Genomic DNA, 22410 nt, shown 5'->3' with positions numbered 1-22410 from the left:
AGAGGTTGCATTCAAGGCTTGCAAGGGTAGATCTTGGCCCTGTGTGTGTGACAACTCAAAACGTTATTTTCTGTTTTAACCTGAATCTTGTATATAGCAGATGATTGTTGTAGATGTTGCTATATTTTGTGCAATCCTGTAAATGTAGAAATCCTTAGTAAATGAACTAATATCTGTACAAAAGGAAGAACACAAACTGCTTGAAACTTTTATAAATTATATTTTATTGACTCACATTTTAAATCGCTCATTACAGCCGACCCATTTTTATATAATTACTCGTGTCTCCTCCAGCGCATCATGGGAAAGTGAGTTGCTGCAATGAATCGTAGTAAATGTGGACTTGTTAGAATATGGCAGTTTCTAGAAATTACAATTAGAAATAATTATTTGTATGCATTTTCAAATATCAGATATGAAAAAATACTATTCAGGAGCTGCTGAAAACAGTTTGACTTTTGTTACTTCAAATATTGCCCTTGTTTAATACTTTTTTAAAAAAATAAATGAAACAATTTCTACCATGTAACATTTATTTTCATTGTATGTGATGTTCCTTTTCTTTTCTTTTCCAACCATGCATTGACTATAGTATAAAAATCATGAAACTTTTATGAGCAGTATCTGCTGTCAGGATTAAATCTTTCTTGTATGACAAAATTGTGATTCTGATGGGTTTCCAAGAGGCATTATCACCATAGGACTTTGAGAGGACTGATTTAAGGTGGGGCTGTGATTGAAAAAATAAATGAATGAAAGAGGAAATAGGGACCAAATTAGTCCACTAGTCATTTGCAGTAGTGGTATCTGGAAGGCACTCACTTTCTCTTCTTGGCATAAGGCCCTAGATAGATAATAAAAGATTAAGATAAATAGACAAAGACAGATGAAATCCCAGTTTGGGGCTAGATGTAACAATATGATCTGTCCTGAATAAATGTCGTGTCTTGCTGTGCCGTCCCTTGGCAAGCCAGAGTTCAGTCCCTGCTTCTCTCTTTATGCTAGGGGGAAGCAGTCTCAGCCAGCTCTCTACCAGATGCAGGTTACTTCTTTTTTCCTGTCAGTTCAGATATGCTAGATAGCACATGGAACAATGAAGTCAAGGGCTATTTTCATCCTTCACCCCACCTACACGGGAAGGGAAGTAGCACCCGTATGGTGCTTATCTATGCAGTGACCTGCACTGTGGGGTAACTAGCACAGGACACTAAAAAGGAATTTGATCCCCCTCACTCTTCATTGTAGACATGCTCAGCAAATGCCAAGCTTACCCTTAAATTTAGGTGTGGGTGGTATTTTTATTGTCGCATCACTATTTTTGTGTCACAGAACTAAATAAGCAGCACCTTCTAGTAGGGCTTGTTACAGAGCGCACTGAACTGATCCTGAAAAAAAATCAGGACTTCCAAATGACTCTCCTCTGTTGCTATACCCACACTTAGAAGATTTGATAGATGATGATCTACAGCTTGCAATCCAGGCCTTCAGGACATTAAAAATTCCCCAAGATACCAGGATGTTGTGATGTCATTTGTTACACAACCATAAGGCATCAAGCATTACGATAAAATGAATTGTCCTTGGAGCACTAACTTTAAGTACTGTATATCTGAATCTTTATTGACATTTATTTAAGAAACCAATAACCTTTACTGGACATTTCCCTCCACCGTATTGTCCTAACCTTGTGAACTAAACATTTAACCAATCTTGCTTATTCCCTAGAGTGATGCGGTGTTCACACCCCATGCTAGCCTAAAAGGAGTGAGAAGGGACTGGCTAGCTCACTTCAAGAGGAATTAGGTAGCCCCAGTCTGATGATGGAACCCAGCTGAGAAGGAGCAGACAGGGCTAGAATAAACCAGGATGCTGGCAGTGGAAAGGGACTGCAGTGAAGAATCCTGTAGCATCTTTGGATGTTAGCAAAGGAAGGAAGGAAACACAGGAAAGTGCAGAAAGCCCAGGGGTCCAGGCCATGAAGAAAAGCTTTATCCAGCATGTTGGTGAAGCAAAAGCCTGAGAGAGGTGGAATAAAAGAAGATTCAGGGAAATGGTAGCAAGACGAGTCATTGCAGACCTTGGCTGCTGATTAGAGGTGCCCAGTGCCAGAATCTGGAGTAGAGAGTGGGTCCCAATTCCCCTGCCAGCCACAGGGAAAGTGGCACAGTCTAGGCCGTGAATTGGGAGGCTGCCAGAGACACTTCGATAACCCCCTGGAAAGAGAAAACACACAGTGACCTGGTGAGAGGATCAAGCCATGAAGGGGGAGTAAGCTGAGTTCCAGAGTGAATGAAAGGCCATGGGATGCACAAATGAGCCATGAAAGGGGGTTATCGGACCTGGAAGAAGCTAATCTCCAGCACCTGTCAGAAGAAGGCACCCTAGCAGTGAGTGGGCCCTGTGCCACCTACATTCTCCATGGTCCTTACTTTTGAAGGGGCATCTGCTATTCCACTTCACCATTATCATCAGTTCTATCAGTCAATATTCTAAGATATATGAGTCAAACCCTAAGGCTCTTTGCTGGTTTGTATTCAGGCAAGTCAGCCATTAATTTCAAGTGATCGTTTGAGTAAAGACTTGAGGATCTGGCCCATGAGCATAGCACAAGCCTCTATATCCTATTCATTGTAGATTGCTCTCAAAACACTTCCTTATTGTCTAAATCAGAATTCAAAATCTTCCTCATAATGATCCATCTGGTTACCATCACAGTGTTTCATACATCTGTGGCTGCCCTTGATGTTTCTGAAATCTAGGTGAATAAACTGGTTAAGCCCTTGTTGAGTCTCAGTAGGTTTCTTCATCCTTTCTTTGCCAGTGAAGAAGACATTTTAGCAGCTATGACCCTCTGCCAGATGAATGAGCTAGCTCCAAATCTTTACAGTTAATACACAGGATTCTGGTATCTAACTAGAACTACTATGCCCTCACACTTGGTTATTTTTGCTTATGATTTTTTCAGGAGCCTTTCTTCATCAAGAAGTTGTCTTCTACAAATCAGATGCCAAGCGGGCTCTTAGTATAAATAGTGAGTTTTTTTTAAAGTTCCCATGTTTTCACCTACAGGAAAAAATCCAGTGGAGAACTGCTATCTAGTCAATAACTATTGAAAAGATTGTGCAGTAGATCATCCCTTATTTATTGTTTGTACTACCCTAGCCCTAGTCATGTAGAACTTCCATTGTGATAGGTGCTGTACAAACACAATAAAAAAGATAGCCCCTGCCCCTCAGAGCACACAGTCTGAGATAAGCCAAGGAGACAGAGAGATGGGAGAATACAACGTCACACTGAGGCAGAGTTGGTTAGCATAATAGGTAGTGATCTTTGCAGTCAGTCACCATTACCAAGCTTTTAATGGACAACAGCAAGGAAGAGTTCTGGGGAGGTTTCAAAGAAGGAGGGCAAGGTAGCTTTTTGGCTGCTTATGGGAAGCCCAGTGATACTCATGAGATCTACCCGGGGCCAATTTGAGAATTCTGTGGCGCAAGACAGGCCATTTGCACAGAAGACCGTCGATAGCAAAACCAATACTTACATTGCAATCAAAGTCTTTATTAGCAGCTAATTTTTTAAAGCTTATAACCAACTTTATAAGTCAAATTATTACCTTGTTGGTGACATCAACGATCTCTGTCAAGCTTTGTGAAGTGTGGTTTGTAGGAGGTCTGAGGAAGGTGTATGCAGCGGTGAAGATGCTCATCTGCCAAACAACTGCGATGTTAGTTTGTTATAAAATTCAGGGTAGAAAATGCAGATTTGCAGAGGTATGTTGATCTGTACATCATTATACGATAGATGGCTAGATTTTGGCTATTCTGAAACTGGTAAGCATATTGAGTCCAGAAATCATTGCTCCCACTTCTCTGAATTTTGCCTCCAAGACATCAGAGCTCTGGAGACTAACAATTTATAATTGAAAGGCACCTTCATCAACTGGATCAAAGATGTTCTTTGCTTCAGAAGGGAAAGGTCCAACAGATGGAGACAACAGATGGATCATGAAAATAAAAAGCATATGCTTTTGAATTTTAAAATTCTCAAATCACATTTTAAAATGTTTAGACTTTTTAGGAATTCTTGCATTGTTTTCATCAACGTTCCATCCATAGGAACAACAGCACTTTTTCTTCACTAATTAAGCACTGTCAGTTCCTTACTAAAGAAGTTATAGGCAAATGATAGTATATTGTTGTTTCTGAATTTAATGATAAACATTTTAAAGGTTAGCTGGCAAGCCACATAGGATGCCTTGCTGGGCCATATTTGGCCTGTGGGCCCCCTATTGACTATCCCTACTGTAACCTTTAGGTTCTGTAGGCACAGCTAATCCTGCAAGATGCTGAATAGGCTCACGCTTGATGTCTTGCAGAAGGCAAGGAATAAACCCCAGAAGTGGGGGTGTATATTCTACATGGAGAAAGACAACTCGGTGACTGAATTTCTTTAAAAGATTGCCCCTCTCAGCTCCACATTCTGCATCATTGCTTATCTTTGGAATAGCCGGACTAGTCAGGAACCAAGAATCTGGAGCAGGGTATTTCTGTTCATCAACACAAGCACGTTGCCTTAATAGGCATGTGTCAAAACACATGCTCCAGTTCTTGGCTTGCTGTCCAAAGGGTTTCAGGTCCACAATACTTGGAATCCAAAAAGTGGAGACCTATGGAAACTTCAGCTAGTGATAAACACTGTGCGCTAACATTTAATACTACTTTAAAATCTAAATTTGTTTAAAGAAAAAGTGAAAGGGTTTTATTTAAAAAAATAATCTGAACACAATAAAAGAGTTAATTGCAGATAGAGAGCTATTCCCATGTACATGTACTTTTTGCAGTTCTGCCAGCCCTCTTTGACATGAGCCTACACTTATCAAAAATTAACCTTTATTACACATGAAGGTTAAATAAACAAACTGGTCCCTGAATAAATGAATCAAAACATGTGGTTTGTGCAGACTCTCTAGTACCAAAATAGAAGGGCTCAGCATGTAACCACTCACTTTACCTTCCTAAAGACATTTCACTTAGTCCCAGACAACAGCTGCAGCTAAAAATAACAAATGACAAGCAACCTTAACCTTCGTTAAACACAGAAGCCACTCTCAATGCCGGAAAGAAATCAAAGGCAACAATGAAGTCGCTGCGGTTCATTAGTGCTGAGGCATTGGTATCAAATGCACAGTTTGCCAGGAAAAATCTCCACAGTGTTGCACATAACCTTTTTCCTCTTCTTTTTAAAGCCAGTTATTTACAGGAGCAGGGGGAAGTGATTCATGACCTGGTGGAAAACTGGCCCCTGGCAGACTTTAATATAGGAAAACTGTTAGGGACAACAGTGGATTACCAGGAAGACCTCAGCAGCAGAGCATGCTGTGTTTGTTTGGAAAGTTGTCTAATTGGGCTGAGAGACTACGTGCTGAATTATTCTTCTCCATACTCCAAGCGACTGAAAGTGGTGGACCTGACAGGCATAAGAGATGTTGAAGTTCAGCTCTGCAAGTGTAAGAAGACTATGGGAAGGTGGGCCAGGACAGAGTTACTATCAAAGCTCTGTTTTGAGCTGCTTGTCGAAATGCAAAGTCTGCAGTTCAATCCGTGTATCTTTGATATCGCTATCGATGTCTTCATTGACCTGTTTGTTACAGAGAGGAACTATGAACTTGTAGTCCAGGCCTTACTAATGAGGTGCTACTGTCCACTAAAGCTTCGTTGTGTGGCATTCAGAGCTGATAGTCTCACTTTACGAAAGCTGTTCTATGTCATAAAGCTCACAGACCCCTCTTCACTGCGCAAACTGGAAGTGGTTCACAATATTCGTTTGGAGATGGAGCATTTGGAAGTGCTATTAAATAACATCCACTTTCCTCTACTGACATCACTTACACTACCAGCCAGAGCATTCAACGTGCAGCGGTATACAGATGAGGATGAATCAATCCTTACAACTATTGGAGAGAAGTTGAGCCAAATGACGCAGCTGACTGAGCTGAGCCTGGCATTTTCTACCCTCACAGGAAAAATACGGAAACTGCTCAGGTACGTTGTTCCCAGAAGTGTGATAAAGTGTGATGAGCTGCTCGTTGTTGCATTGGCACTGAATTAAGGGCTGTCAAGCCTAAGGAAAAGGGGTGGGGGTGAATAGTGGAATGTTTTCATTTCCCTAGCCCAGCTGTGACTGGTAGGCCAGACCATCTACACTCCAGTCCCTTTTACCATGCAGACATTCCAACATGAGCTGCAGCTCAGTCTCTGCAACATAGCAAGGACAGTGAGTCTCAGAGCCCAGACTCTGGCCTGAGCATGAACATCTACACTAATGTTTTTAGTCCCATAGCGTGAGCCCTGCAAACGCCAGTCAGTTGATCTGGGCTCTGAGACTTGCTGCCATGGGATTTGCGGGACGGGGGGAGGGGCGGCGGCAAGGGAGTGGGAGTTTAGTGCCTAAAGCACTTCTGAAAAATCCCACCTTTAGGCATCTAAATAGGGAGTTAGGCGCTTAACTTTAGGCTTCTAGTGTTGAAAATATGGCCCACTATCTTTTTTGACAATTGAGAAAATCTGCACAATTTTGTAGTTCTCATTTTATTAACATCTTTGTTTCAATGTGGCCTTTATACTGCCCAAAAAAGCAATGAAGCAGCATTACACTGAAAGATCCTATTAGAGAGAAATTCCATCCCATATAGGTAAGATGTGTTTCATATACATAGAATGGACTTCTTGGGCTTTTATGGTACTGTCAGGACCCAGGGGGTTTGAACCTCTGATCCACAGATGTGCTGTGAGCCGTTACACCTCAGTCCATCATGCAGCACCTGGGCCCAGTGTTTATGAAGGCCAACTAGGGCATAAGCCCTGCCTCTTTACTTTGATTGGGAGAGGTCCAAGACTCCTCATGAGCCACAGCCCCTATGAGGAGGAAACAAGAAATTGTTTATTCAACTAGGCTTCACCCTAACAGATGACTGTGCCTATTGTCTTGTCCTGACCTGTGTCTGCCTCCGAAATTCTGCCTGACAAACTAGCTGCCATCAACCGGGAACCACATGATATCTGGGTTGTGATGATGTCTGTGAATAACTGCATTTACATTCCCCTATGTCAGGCAAGAGTGGCAACCTGACAGCTATGCCACAACAACCCCATACACACACACCCGGCAGAGCACTTAGCTTGCTTTACAGCTTTACAATTGATGTCCTATCTTTTTCTGGTTGCACCGAATGCACACCATAATGCAAGCTTTCGTCATGTCCTTCATTGTGTGTGACAGAGCCAAGATGCCACATCACACACACCCTCTAGTCTACTTCAACCTCTGGACATGCTGTCTTGATCCTAGGCTGCTACTGCATTGGATTTTATTGTGGTACTTCCAGAATCTAACAGGTTTACAACAATCTGGATGGTGGCAGACCACCAAAATGGCCCACTTCATGCCCTGCACTGGTCTATCCTCTCCAGAAGGGTCAGCCCAACTATGGATTAGCCATGTGATCCATCTCCATGGCTTACTGGAGTTATCTGTAACTAATATTTGTTGCATAAAATTGGATGAGGCCAGCAGTGTTCCCTATAAGCTTGCCCATGTCCAGCCTCTCAGCAGAGAGTCAAAGGCTGCCCAGCTGATTAAGTAAAGTGCCAACAGCTAGGTTTTCTGTTTCTAGTGGTGGTGCGTATTTACATGTGCTTTGATACACATAACCAAATATATTCCACACATAGATGGAAAAGATTATAGGGAATTCTGCCTGATTCTTGCTGCCACCTGCTTCCTGCCATTAGATTCTGTCACCCAATCCAGACCTCCTGGTCTCTTGACTTGGCCTGATTGATAGTGAAGAGCTGATAGACCTTGGTTGTTGGGACGTGGAACTGAACTTGTGAGCTTAGGGGCTAAAGCCCATGTGCCTCTGCAGCATGAGTTAAAAGCAAATTGGCTCTCAGCGAAAGCTGTAGAGCAGCTTTCACTCTCCCTAAAGAATGGGTTACCCACTGCACTCTCCCTTGTCAGTGGCTTCAGTACTTCTGGGCTACACTAGTCACTGGCTCTTCATCCCTGCCCTACACTTTCTTTCAATTCTGATCTCCTGGGATTCTAACCTCACCTGAGTCCTAGTAATTGGCTCCTAGTCCCTCAGCCCATGCTTGATGCTCACCCCTGCATGCCAGGCCATTTGTGCTCCGCCTTGACACAATTCAGTCCTAAATGAAATATTCACTCAGTGGAGACATTATGGTGTTTTTAAGTCACTGATCTCCTCTAATTCATTCTCCTCCCATTGCAAGACACAAGTCTGAAGAGGGCGACCACCATACTCAAACCTGCAGCGCATGTCCATTGATAGACACTAAGAACCAAATACTTCCAAACTGTCTCTCCACAGCAACAGGCACGGAGCTGATTATTGTTAAATACGTGTAATGTGGCCACAGGCTCCATTGTGCTAAGTGCTATCCAGACTGACAGAAAAGGACAATCCTCAAATGACCCATGTTGGTGATTTGAGGTGGAGATTGTCACCCACTTCAACCCTGATTCAAGTGGAATCCTTTCTCCAAAAGCTGGTAGTCGCATTTATGGCTCTTGAGCTCTTGTTTGGATTTGCTTGTATGCTGGACTTGAATTAATTAATATATAGACCGTGTCCTCAGGTCTCATTACAGCCACCTCTTCAGTGGTACTGAGGTAGCTAAGATGCATTTTGATGAGCCCAGAGCATTGCTCGCTCTGCTCTGTTATGTGGGGCATTTGCAGCATTCCTTGGCTCTCTTGATGCAGAGGCTCTGAGATGTTGGTAAGTGCCCTTTGGGCAAGATTGTATGATCAGTAGACAATCAAAGCTGGAGTTAGATGTACTGCTACTGGCAGAGCCCAAATCAGATGCACTGTCTTCTTTCTTCCCTTTCTTCTTTTTCATCTGCACTGTCAGTGGTCCAAATTATTAACAAGACAAAGTAATAGAAATGTAAAGCCAACATCATGGAATATGAAATGTACATGTACCATAAATGCAATGGATCACATTTGTCCCTGGGTAAACCAATGAAACCATCAGTAGAATCATTTTTACCACATCAATTTAAGACGTTGATGTGCATGATATACCTTTCAGTTAATCAAACTAGATTACAAAATTAGTCAAGAAAGTAGAAGACAGGCTACATTAATGACAAATAGCCATTTCAATATTCACATCTTTTTTTAATTATAATTTTCTACCACTTTATACTGTAAATATTTTGTCTTTTATTTAAATCGGCAGCCCACTGAAAACCCCTCTGAAGCTACTGGATGTCTCTAACTGTTCCTTGAACCATGCTGACATGGCCTATTTAGCCAATAGCCTCCATTCTAACCACCTGGAAGTACTGGACCTCAGTGGGCACAATGTGGCTGATCTTTACCCATCAACCTTCTTCAAACTTCTCAACCACTGTTCTCATACTCTGAAGAGTCTCATCCTTGAGGAATGTAACATTGAAGACATTCACGTAAATATGTTGATTTTGGGTTTGATCCCCTGCAGGAAACTACAAGAATTCAAGTTCCTTGGAAATCCCCTGTCATCCCGAGCACTTAAATGCCTCTTTAATGTTTTTAGTGAGTTGCCAATGCTGAAATACATTGAGTTCCCAGTTCCTAGGGACTGCTATCCTAACAGTGTCACCTATCCAATTGATGATGCTGATCTTTCAAAATTTGATCACCAAAAATATGAGAGAATAGCAGAAGAACTTAATGTTGTTTTACTTCATGCAAACCGGGAGGATATAAAGGCTTCAACACCACTCTTTGGAGGCTACGATGCAGCCATTCAAGAGACTGGTAATGAACTTGGATCTTGTTTGCTGAAATCTTTCAAAGATACTTTAGAAAATTTTAACAAAGCTCTTCAAGAAATAAATTAAAATGTAGCGGTGATGACTTGCTTTGCCCAAAGGAGAGTAAATTCAGTGTACACACTGAACTTCCAAACACTGCATCTTCATTTCTGCTTTTGCTGATTTCTGGACTAGACTTAGCTTTCTTTATTTGGAGCTACTGTACAGTTCACATGTTTTTAACTGTGCTATGATCTGTCATGTGTTAATGTAAAGGCCACTTTTTGAGAACTTTAATCACTTCATACTTTCCACAAAAGAACAGATTTGGTTCTAGTTACTGCAGTAAAACAATATATGATTGTGTTTCATCTGCAGTATGACTTAACCCGACACTAGCTATATTTACCTAATAATTATTTGGTAAATTTGTGCCATCCTGCAAATAAACACATTGAGAGGGACCTTATGAGGAACTAAACTCACCAATTTTCTCTTGTTACCCACACAAAATACTCACACTCTCTAGGGGCACCCACCCTTACCTGTTCCTAGGGCTCAGGTGTAACCTTTCCAATATAGGAACTCACCCATATCTTTCTGCAGGCTTAGGCATAACCTTACACTTTGTGGGCTTGAGGGGTCTTTACCAGTGGAAGAGCCTTACACAGTAATATCCTATTTAATCTCTATTTATTAACAATCATCAAAAACAGATGCACACACCAGGCATGCAGTGCTCACCATTCCCAATAAGACAGATGAACTTGCCTTGAAGGAAAGTCAGGATCAGGTCCATCTGGGGGACTCCAGTTTCACCACAGTGTCATTGGCACAGGGTTGAGGTCTGGCAGCTCTGATCTTGGAGCTGTGTCCTGGAGTTGGTTTCCAAAATAATTCCTTTTGGGCCCCAGTTTATATAGTGGAACCTGAGTCCTGCTTAGCTATACCTTAACCAATTATTTTAGTATAATTTTACTAATCATAACAGAATTACCTAACCAATCATACCCCACCACCTTGGTTGATTTACACCTAGCAAAATTAATTATACAGCAGACAGAAACAATTAAAAACCAGACAGAGATCATACAGCCAAACAATAGGAAAGTGAGGACCATAATCCTAAAATGAGGATTCCACAACCTCAACTATTGATAAACAGTTTCTTGCCAGACCTGGTGGATTACTGGGAGTAGGCAGCTGCCTTTTTCCTCCACCTGGAGCTGGAGCATGTGAGGTGAGGTTGTTCCAGTGAGGCTGCCCCAGCTGGAGCAGGCCTTGTATGGATGTTGCTTTACTCCAGCTGGAGCTGAGGCTCCCTGCAGTGCTATTTTTAGTACCGAGATCCTGCGGGGACCAGGACCATGGTGGGTAGCCTCTGCTCCAGTCCCAGCATGCGGTCCTGCCCCAGGAGCAGCTGCAGCCAGGCTGTGGGAGCTTCTGGGGCTGGCACCATGGTACTAAAAATAGCACCACAGCCCCGGCTCCAGCCCCTGCAAACTGCTTTCCATGTCAAAGGTAGAATGTTAGGGAAGGGGCAGGAGAAGAACTAAGGGGAAGGTGTGTTAGGACAGGAACAGGCTTGTGCTGAGGGGAGAGAGGGGGCCAGCGCAGGAGAAGAAAGGAGCAGTTACCAAAGGGCAGTATGAACGAGAGACAAATGCCATGGGGCCAAAAGGAGACAATGAGGAAAAGAACAGGAGACAGGTGGGGAGGGAAAGTGTCAGTGGGAGTGGGAGAAGGGAGGGGGACAGGATGATGCTGGAAGGGGAAAGGGGAGGGACAATGGGGTGAGAGGGAGGATGAGGAGAGGGGAGCAATCACTGTCAGGAAAAGAGGGATTGAAATGAGAGGTGGGCATAAGGAAGGCGGGGGATGGAGTAAGTCATATGTGACAGCACAGACTGTCATGAGGAGAACTGGGGCAGAGAGTAGCAAGGGGGTGGGCACCAGGGAGAAAGAAGGTAAGGAGGGCAGGGGCAGTGAGGGAGGGGGGAGGCACCAAGAAGGTGTAGGGGCAAGGGAAACTGCAACTGCCAAGGGATTGTGGGGGTGAAGCAGAAGGGCAGACATGTGGAGGGGAGGAACAGGCACCAGAGGAGAGAGGCAGGGCAGATGGGTAGAGGGAGGTGTTAGGAGAGGAGATGGGGAGGGGTAGCTACAGATGATCAGAATGGGGCTAGAAGAGGAGTGAGCACAGGGGGAAGAGAAGGGGTGGGTGCAGGGGTCAAGGAGGATGGGGCGGGGAGCAGGTCCCCAGAGGGCTGAGGGGAGTGAGAAGGGCAGGAGCCAGGACAGCAGAGGAGGGTGAGGGGTGGGGAGGACCAGCAAGCACCAGGGGAGCAGATGAGGTGAGGGGAGTGTGGGAGACATGGCAGCAGAGGGAAAAGGGAAAGGTAGATAAGATATGTATTAATAATTTGGGGGTCATAGTGGCGCACATCCAAACAAGTGCACATGAACACAATACTGGTTCTCAAGACAAAACTCACTCTGCTTATTGGTGGAAAATCTTAGAGGGAACACTGAATGTGAGTATGTGAGTGCAAGCTTTACAGCTAATGACTGCTGCTCTTCAATCTGGCTGCAGAGGAAGGCTTGGGCCTTCCAATATGGCTATAGAAAAACTATATTGTTACACTCCTCTGACAAAGTTGTATCCAATTTTGGTTGAGGGTCCCCACCCCCATGGCAGAGGTCAGGATCCCAATCTCCAAATCCTGGACATCTCCAAGAATTGAGAGGCTTTCAGGAGACCTGCTGGAGGCAGAGGGCCATCCCTGCACAGGTCCTTCTCTGCTTTAGCTTTCTCCATCTCATCTCCATTATAGCCTCACTGCCCTATTCATGCAAGATCCAGAGTAGCATGGCTATAATACAGATGAGCAGCCTGAGCTGGTAGCAGACTTTGGAGCCCACTTTTAAGAAGTTCCACAATGCAGAGTTGTCTCCAATCAAATGATAATTCAGCTCCTACCTATATTAATTCCTGAGTATGTGCCCCAGAGAGGTTGAGGGGGTGAGAGTAAAGATCATGTGCCTTCATGTAGCATTTTTTTCTTTCCATGTGTGGATCCCAGACCCCATAATAGGATCTCCTTGAGGTTTGGAGGAAGAGTTGGCAGGATTTTATTGAGACAGCTAACACTCTCATATGTGGATGCATGAGATTCACAAAGACTTCCCACCTCAGTTTCATCCTAGAGGATAAAAAGGCCCTAAATCCAGTAACTACATGACTGCATTCTGCAACATCATCTTCATATGAGCAATGCTGAGCTCTTCAGAGCAGCCCTCAGATGACAAGTGGAAAATAAGTTCCAGTTAAGCTTGTTTTTCTGTGTTTCCTCTGTATGATGAGAATACAGAATAATTAAATACAACTATAAAAAGCACAAGGGCATCTACTTCTGACCTACTTTTTTGAGATTTACAAGTCTCTGGCCTTTCTTTCCTGCACATAAGCAACAAATAGTTTTGTATCCATGGTTGACATATTAATTCATTTAAATCCAGCATGCATGCAAATAAAAAAGAAAAAGAAGAAAAGAAAAGCTGTGTGGTTCCTCACCCCATGCAGGAGGAGCAGCCCCCTCCATATCTACCTTCACTGAGTATGGGTTCAGGAACACATGAGGACAGAGGTAGATGTGCATGACTAAATGGGAACGAGTATGGGACATCCAGGGTGTGTCTAGACTACATGGCTCCGTCAACGGAGCCATGTAAAGTAGTTTACTCAACATAGTCAATGAAGTGGGAATTTAAATAATCCCCGCTTCATTAAAATAAAAATGGCCACCGCACTGTGCCAACAATCAGCTGATCCGACACAGCGTGGCAGTCTAGACACGGGAAGCCTTTGTCGACAGCTCCTGTAAACCTCATTCCACGTTTCCCGAGGCTTACAGGAGCGGTCGACAAAGGTTTCCCTTGTCGACCGCACCACATCTAGACTGCCGTGTTGCATTGGATCAGCTGATTTTCGGCACAGCGCAGTGGCCATTTTTATTTTAATGAAGCGGGGATTATTTAAATCCCCGCTTCATTGACTATGTTGAGTAAACTAATTTACATGGCTCTAATGATGGAGCCATGTAGTCTAGACACACCCCCAGGGTGTACATAGGAGAAGCTTCCCAATTCCATAACAATTGCTCCTCCTCCCCTGCAAATAAAGCCTGTTCCATACTTCTCCCACCCTGTGATGAATGGGAGGGGTACTACCCTTTTCTGGACATTCCAGCCTTTTAGTTAACTAAATTTTCTGTAAGAGTTAAAACCATAAAAAGTGGTTCTTAGAGAGTATCCAGAAATTCTAGGTAAGCAGGAAATGAGTTGGCAGGAAGTCGGGATACCAATGAAAATAGAGCAGTGACCTTCCTGTTCTAGTCTTTGTGTGACCAGAGGAGAACTGGGAGACATGAAATGAGAAGGGCTGGCCTTACCATGAGGTGAACTGAGGCGGCCACCTCAGGTGCCAGACCGTGTGGGGGGGCTCCACTAGGGCCCAGAGTGTAGAAATTGTGTCTGCTGCTGTTGCATATGTATTCTCTCTGCTCTGAAAGTTGTGTTACTTAAAATTTTTGAACAAGGCATTTAAAGTTGTTAGTTCTCCTTTATTAGGGTAGGTAGCAGAGCAGTACCATGAGAGGAATAGAACAGGAAGAAGGCAGAATTGAGATCTTTCAAAGTTTTGGCCCAAGCGAGGGAATATGGGGGCTGGCCCTGGAATTCAGCCCAGGAACAAGACATAGAGGATTCAGTGACATCCATTCCTTGAGGACTAAATCCAGGAACACAGATATGTGACTAGAACAGGGAATGTTTAGTCAGACACAATCATGTTATTTTCTTTATTTTGGGATTTGTTGGATTTCTCTGTGCTGAGTACATGTAACTATCCTCTTATAGTATAACTTCCAAACTGAATCCCAGGAAAGCAATTCTCTGTGTTTTAATCTTTCTTTTTTCAGTTGCTCTGTAACACCTACCATCCAAGTACTGTTTCATCGAGTATGTTTTTTTTGTTAATTAAAATCACCTTTTAAGACCATGATCTGATTCCTCTTTCCTATAAGGCAGGAGGTTCTTTGTTCATGTGCCTAAGATTGCAAAACCAGCTATTAAGAAAAATTACAGGTTTTTTCAAGCTTCCAGAGGAAGATGTAAGGAGCTTGAGGGTACCCCACAGGAAGAAATTCCCAAATGTGTTTTCCTGTGTTTTCAAAAGGGTTTTTGCATTTGGGTGCTGGCAGCAATACCAATCCAAGGCCAGGGAATCTGTGATCTTGAGGAGTTTTTATACAGAAGCCTTTAGTGGGAGGGCATTTTAAAGTCTTTTTCAGGCCCCCACCTTCTACACTTGAAGTGCCAGAGTAGGGAACATTCTTGACATATCCACACCCAACAACCCTCTAAGTTCACACCCAGGCCATTTTCCAGCAATTACTTCTCTGTCCCTCAGTTTCTCTGTTATCCTTAACTTCCCTAAGCCTTTGCACTGCTTCTAAAGGGTGAGGAAAATAAATTTCTGTATTGTAGTTTTAATGCATTGTTATTCAAAATTCTGTATTACTATGCCTAGACAGAAATCTGTCTTAAAAAAAAATTCTGAATCTTTTTTGTTGTCTGTATTGTTACAGATTAGCTGATAGGCTTTTTGAAAAAAAATTACCAAAATAATTGCAATTATTATATTCTTATTTTGACAAATAAACATGCAGAATTTTAAAATATTGTGCACAGAATTTTTAATTTTTGGTGCAGAAATTCCACATGAATAGGTTGTACTGAAGGCTTATCATCAGTAAGTCACCTTCGTCACCCCAACTGTTCTTAGTTCCTGAAAGAACTGCTGAAACCCTCCCACAAAAGTAGAACACAATCACACATACACCGTTCATAAATTTAATACAAAGGACCCCAGAGATAACACAGGCGGCTGCCATATCTATTACAAGTACTGCTCATATCTGTTCAGCATGCTGCTTCCGTGCCCATGCACACACATCAGAACATCTTCAGACCTCCAAAGGCCCCAAGGGATATCTCGTCTATCCACATATGTACCTACCGCAAAATCACTCTGTTCAGTACCATGACCCATCATGGTTACCTCTACACTTAACTCTCTTACTTCATCTCTGATTCACCCCTCACCCAATTAGTTCTGGCCATTCTGTCTATAGCCACACTCATTCCTTGCTTTGTCATTGGATAGAAGGGTGGCACTCATGTTGTACATAGACCAGGATATGCTCTTACATGGAGGATAACTAGCCAAAGTCCCCAGTGACATGATTAAAATACAGAAGCAATTAACACAAAGGGAATTCAATATACTCAAGTATATAATAGCAATGAAAAACGGCTCAAAACAAAGCTTATGCTGAGCTCATCATTATTATTTATTTCTCATTCATGGAATAGTGTATCTGCTTCTGGGATGACTTGCTGGCCTTGCTGTGACCACTCCAGAAAAGGAGGAACCTGCAGCACCTGTACATAGTAGTTGGGAGGGAGAGGGTATGTGATGGGATGTTCACCATACAGGATTAGAAGGGATAAAAGTGACTAGATAGGCCAATTAACTGTCTAGGCTGCACCTGGAAGAGTAGCCAGGAAGCAGATTATTTAAAAGAGGCTCAGCTGGGAAGAGGCAAATGTTGGTTTGGAGCTGGTACTCCCATAGAAGGGGCAGGCTCAGGAAGCAGTGCAGGGAAGGAGCAATGATAGAGTGGATAGAGCCCAGAACAGTTGAGCCAAGACTCCCTACTCTAGAACCTACACTAAAGAACAGGCTCAGGTTCCCCTACTGGCCTTCAGAACAGTACAAGAGAAGACTCCCTGGGACTGTTTACATAGACATTGTTTTTTGCTTAACAGATTTTTTCCTCAGTGTTTTTTTGGGAGGTGAGAGGGTCGGTATTTTTTGGTAAACTATCTGGCAACCCTATTCAGGAGTAGAGGAAGCTGAGAACAGAATCTCCTCATTAGAAGACACAGTGAGTACAATGAATATAATCTCATCAGCAAAGATCTAACTTCCTCCTCTTTATTTATGTCTAGAACTTGTAAACTGGGTCTTTTATGAAATGACATTGCTACACCTTTCGTTTCAGAGAATAATTTGTTAAAACCCTCTTCCTACATCTACCTTCTCCTAAATTTCTCTGCCTTCAAGTCATTAAGGTGAGTGACCTGTAGGAACATATCTGTTTTCAGGGTTTTTAAACGGATGATAATACCTTTTTCTTATCAGGTGATTAGCCCCTATGATGTTCAAGGAAACACAATTTATAGTATTAAGAAGCATTTAGGTCAAATCTCTTTATCAAGCACTTAAATAATATAATTGGTTGGGCCATTTTTTGTTCTAGATCTTGAAAAGGTACGTGTGGGTTCTCCTTTACTGCTCCGGGGACCTTAAAAGGAGGGGAAAGGAGTAGATATAAGGCAGGTCAGGAAAGGAATGAGATAGAAAAACTGAAAACAAGAAATGTAATTATCAAAAGTGAGGATATGAAAAAGTTTAAGAGTTGTGGACCCATCTCTTTGATCCATACTGAGTTGATTTTCTAACTTGAAGTCTTTAAGTCATTATTTGAGAATTTCAAATAATTCAGCCAGAGGTTATGGGTCTATTTCAGGAGTGGGTGACATTCTGTGGCATTCAGTGTACAGGAGGTTAGACTAAATGATTCTGATAGATTCAAACTGTAAGATCAGATGGGACTATGATACAAAAATATTGGCTGAGAGGTCTGAAAAAGTAGTGTATGATCTATGATTCATTACAGTCAGGTGGGATTTAATAAAAAAGTGTGGTTCAAATAACACATATCAGCTGATTAAAGTCCATTTCTAGAGTGTTGTATTCCATCAACCTTCTAGAAATTCCCATGCAATCATCCACTTGATGCAGAGAAACTAGTGAATACAGTTAACTGGAAGTATCTGTTCGTTACTCTGGCTAAATTTGGAAAGGGGAAATCCTTTTCTTTAGTTGATAGATAAAGCTGTTATACTCTAAACTCAACTCTCATATCCTAACAAATAGCACAATATCATCCCCCTTTGATCTGTGTGAGGGAACTAGTCTGGGTGCCCCAGCTCACGCTCCTAAGTTATCTAGCATAAGAACCACTTGCAGTACTAATTAGGGAACACCAAGATAGTCAAAGGATCAAATCAGGGACTCAGAGACAAAAATCCATCTATAGGCTGATGACAGCCTCCTATTTATGAAAGTCAGATCAATCAATTCCAAATATCCTATAAACAATAGATAACTTCAGTAAATTATCTGGTTATGGATAAATCAGAAGCAATGATCTCATTGGATTTAGATGGCAGTACCTTTCCTATAAGGACATTTAGCTGGCAACAGATAAACCTCAGCTATCTTGGTATCCTATTCCCTAAGGAAGCTAGAAACATAGTTAAAATTAGCCCAGCTCCATTAATCATGCAGCTAGTGCCAGCCATCTGTTTAAATAGTTTGCTGTCTCTCCCTCTTTGGGGAAATATAAACATGCATGCTCTTCCCAGGATAATTTTTTTTTCATTTCCTCCCTATTCATATCCCCCCTTTTATATTTTACCAAAATCAACATGTTCAGGTCCTTCTTATGGAGTCCTGGTAACAAACCCAGAATCTTCTTTAAAAGATGACACCTCCCTGTCCAAACAGGTGGCTTCAGATTTCCCAATTTTACCAAGCAATAATTCTTAGTCAAGCAGCACAGTGGTTCAACCACTCCTACTGTAAAGCCCTGGATTGACTCCAGTTGGAAGCATAATTGGTTGCTCCCTTTCCAATGCACTGCACTTGGATTACTACCAATTGCCTAAAGAATGATTACCAACTGCAGTAAAAGCTAATACCCAGCCCTGTACCATATGGAAAATGCTATAAACTGCCATTTCTGATCTTCATTTAATGTCCAACATATGGTCTGGTTAGCATGGGGCCAGCAGGCTTCCAAATGGCTTTGCATGGCTTTCCAGAAGCGGTGGCATGTCTCTGCTGCTCTTACGCAGAGGACTGGACACAGGAGCTATGTGCACTGCCCCTGCTCCTCCCTGAGTGCTGGTTCCACAGCTCCCATTGGCCAGGAACTACAGCCAATGGGAGCTACAAAGGCAGCACCTGTAGGTGGTGGCAGTGCACAGTGCTACTCAGCCGCACCTCTGCCTAGGAGCAGCAGAGACATGTGGTCTCTTGCAAGGACCCACCTGAAGTGGGTGCACCGTATCTGGTACCCCAAAATCCTAGAATGCCCCAAGCCCTCTGCTGTACCCAAACTATCTCCCAGAGCCTGAACCTTACACTCTCTTTTACACTCTGAGCCCTTCAGCCCCAGCCTGTGCTCCCTACCATGATCCAAACTGTTTATCCCCAGCCCAGAGCCCATAACCCCAGTTGGAGCCCTCACCCCCTCTCACACATAGAATCAGAAAATCATAGAGCTGGAAGAGACCTCAGGAGGTCATCAAGTCCAGCCCCCTGCCCAAGGCAGAACCAATCCCAACTAAATCAACCCAGCCAGGGATTTGTCAAGACGAGACTTAAAAACCCAAACCCCTACCCCAGCTGGATTTCCTTGTCTGTTAAAACACTACTGTTTATGATTTCTGGTTTTATTTCCTAGAGTTTTTGTTCTGATGCTGGCAAGTGTAAGTATTTCCCACTAGCCATTTTAGCCCTTTTTGTTTTTGTTTTGTTTTGTTTTGTTTTGTTTTACACCCCTTTGATGCTCATGTCAGAATCCTACAGTTGGTACATAAAGCCCGGACTGGGATTGTAGTGAGCACACTATTGATAGTGAGCAATGATTGATGAACAAATGACGCTGGGTGAGGGGTAATTTGTCATCCTTCTTCGTGCTTTGAATTCAGGATGTACTAGTGGACCATCATTATGTGTAATTTATGTATTCTTTTTGGCTGCGTCTATACTACAAGCCTCTTCCGCAAGAGGAAATGCAAATGGAGCGCTCATTTGCATAGGTCACGCTCTCATTTGCATTTCTTCTTCAGATCCCTTTTGCACAAGAGCCGTTCTTCATTTTTTGCGCAAAAGGGGGTTTTTGCACAGCAATCTACACAGCTCTTTTTTGCACAAAAACCTCTTGTGCAAAAGGGATCCAAAGAAGAAATGCAAATGAGAGTGCGACCTATGCAAATGAGCACTCCGTTTGCATTTTCTCTTGCGGAAGAGGCTTGTAGTATAGACGCAGCCTTCAAGTGAAATGAGACAGGAATATACATCATCTCCTTTTCTACATAATTTGATCAGATGAAAAGCTTTAAGGAAATAAATGGCATCAAAATCAACTACCAACAACAGTGACACTCTCTCTACTGCAACGGAATTGTGTATTTCAAAATCCTGGGAATGCATTTGCAGATTGGTGTTTCCATTAATGACTACTATGTGAATTAAACAAAACAGTGTAATACTTTGAGATGTGGAGCATGATGTGAGAAGTCTTAAAAGATCAACACTCCAACACGGAAAATACAGAATTTGAACCACTCCCCCCAAAAAAATCAATCTGCTGGTGGCATCTGACTCAGATGATGAAAATGAACATGGGGCATTCAGCACTGCTTTGGAGCGTTACGTAGCAAAACAGTCATCAATATGGCCGTGTCTTCTTCAGAAAGGTGCTTGAAGCATGAACGGGCATACATTAGGTGACACTGTAAACAAGAGGTGGGCAGCATTATCTCATGAAAATATAAACATATTTATTTGAGTAATTGGCTGAATAAGAAGTAGGACTGAATGAACTTGTAGGCTCTACTGCCTTACATTCTTTTATTTTTGAATGCAGTTATTTTTGTATATAATTCTACATTTGTAAGTTAAACTTTCATTTTAAAGAGATTTCACTAAAGTACTTGTATTAGGTGAAATGAAAAATACTATTTATTTTGTTTATTACAGTACAAATATTTGTACTAAAAATAAAGTGAGTGTTGTACACCTTGTATTCTGTGTTGCAATTTAAATCAATATAGTTGAAAATGTAGAAAACATCCAAAATATTTTAAAAGGGTATTCTATTATTGTGTAACAGCATGATTAATTGCATAATTAATCGATTAATTTTAATTATGATTAATCTTTTTATTCCTTGATAGTTCTAGTTATAATGCATCTCACATTTCACTTGGCCTCTAGATGTGAGTAATTAAAGTTATGAAAAGATGCCACTTTAAAAAATCATCCCTAAAGACCTCATCACTGAGTTTGGCAAGGACAAATTTCACGTTGTTGGTAAAGTGCTGATCTGCACTGCATGCAGCAAGGCTGTAGATTATGTTCAAAGACAGAGAATTGAAGAATGCAGAGAAAATGCAAAATAAAAACTGAACGAGAAGAAACAAAAATGAGGTTAAAACAGCAGAGTCATCAACAGAGAAAAGAAACAATGCACAGTGAATGGATGATTTTTGTTTGTCTATATTTTCTGAAAATATAGACTATAGACGCACTTGGCATCTAAGACATACAAATTGCTATTCTATTTATTTTATTATAATGGTTGATGGCACTGGTAGGCTTTCAACTTGTTTAAAATAGTAACTATATCAATAAAACATTGTGCCTAATTGAAACCTGGATATATTGTGGCTAGGGAAACTAAAATTCAACGTTTCATTTTAGTCATAGAATAACATGGATTTTTCCATGTGATTTTTTTTTTTAAACAGAATCTTAATTTTTCTTATCAGGAAAGCTAGAATCCCTATTGATTACTATCTTAAGTGACCCTGGATGGACTCAATCACAGTAATACCTGTCCACCATACAAATAATAACCCCAACAGCATCACAAATGATCATATATTTCATATCAGCCCTCTCCCACACTTTACACTTCACCCTGCAGCTAGAGCAGACTGAAACATAGTGCAAGTGGAATGTACTTTCTGTGACACATTACTTTAGAACACTTAATTTCTCAGGGTCACGCCTTTCCTTACCCACTCCATGCCTGCAAGCTGGGGCCAGGAGCGGGGCCATGGCTCCTGGGAGTAGAGGGAGAATGATGCAGATAGGGGTAAAGAAGCCAAGCATTGGAGAGGGGCTGGGTATGAAGCTGCATCCAGACTGCAGTTGTGGGCTGAGGCTGGGCGCAGAGAAGGGAGCAAAACTGGGAGTGGAAAGGGGCTGTGGGGTATTCCCTCCCTGTCCCTTGTTCCCCTGTGGGGACTGGCTCAGACCCCCTCCATGTCCTCCCTAAACATTCCTCCATGCTCCATAGTTTGGGGACCTCTGTTCTAGAATATGGCTGCCTGCTTATTAAGCAATTTCAGCATTTGTGGGAGGCTCTGTGGAAGCAGCTTCAGGGGGGTAGCCAAGTTAGTCTGCAACAGGAAAAACTTAAAAAAAACAACAAATAGTCTAGTAGCACCTTAAACTCTCCTGCCAGTAGTAGACAGCACTTTTTGCCACAAGTACTAGCTGAGCAGCCCAGATCAACCAAAAACATAATAAAGCAAACAAGCACATTCCACAGCATGGGGACCTCTCACAAAGCAAAAAATTGACTTTGTCCAC

At 42.3% G+C, this 22410-nt stretch overlaps 1 protein-coding gene across 1 annotated transcript; it reads left to right on the top strand.

The window, feature by feature from the left end:
- Positions 1 to 117: 117 nt before the first annotated feature.
- On the top strand, positions 118 to 21508 carry LRRC14B (leucine rich repeat containing 14B). The gene is made up of 2 exons (XM_006114210.5): positions 118 to 6041; positions 9272 to 21508. Exons 1-2 carry the CDS (start codon positions 5137 to 5139, stop codon positions 9915 to 9917), a joined length of 1551 nt encoding a protein of 516 aa, XP_006114272.3. The 5' UTR covers positions 118 to 5136; the 3' UTR covers positions 9918 to 21508.
- The last annotated feature ends 902 nt before the right edge of the window (positions 21509 to 22410 follow it).

Source organism: Pelodiscus sinensis, chromosome 2, assembly GCF_052426305.1.
Source record: "Pelodiscus sinensis isolate ZL-2025 chromosome 2, ASM5242630v1, whole genome shotgun sequence".
NCBI classification, from domain to species: domain Eukaryota; kingdom Metazoa; phylum Chordata; order Testudines; family Trionychidae; genus Pelodiscus; species Pelodiscus sinensis.
This window is presented reverse-complemented; position numbering and strand designations above follow the sequence as displayed.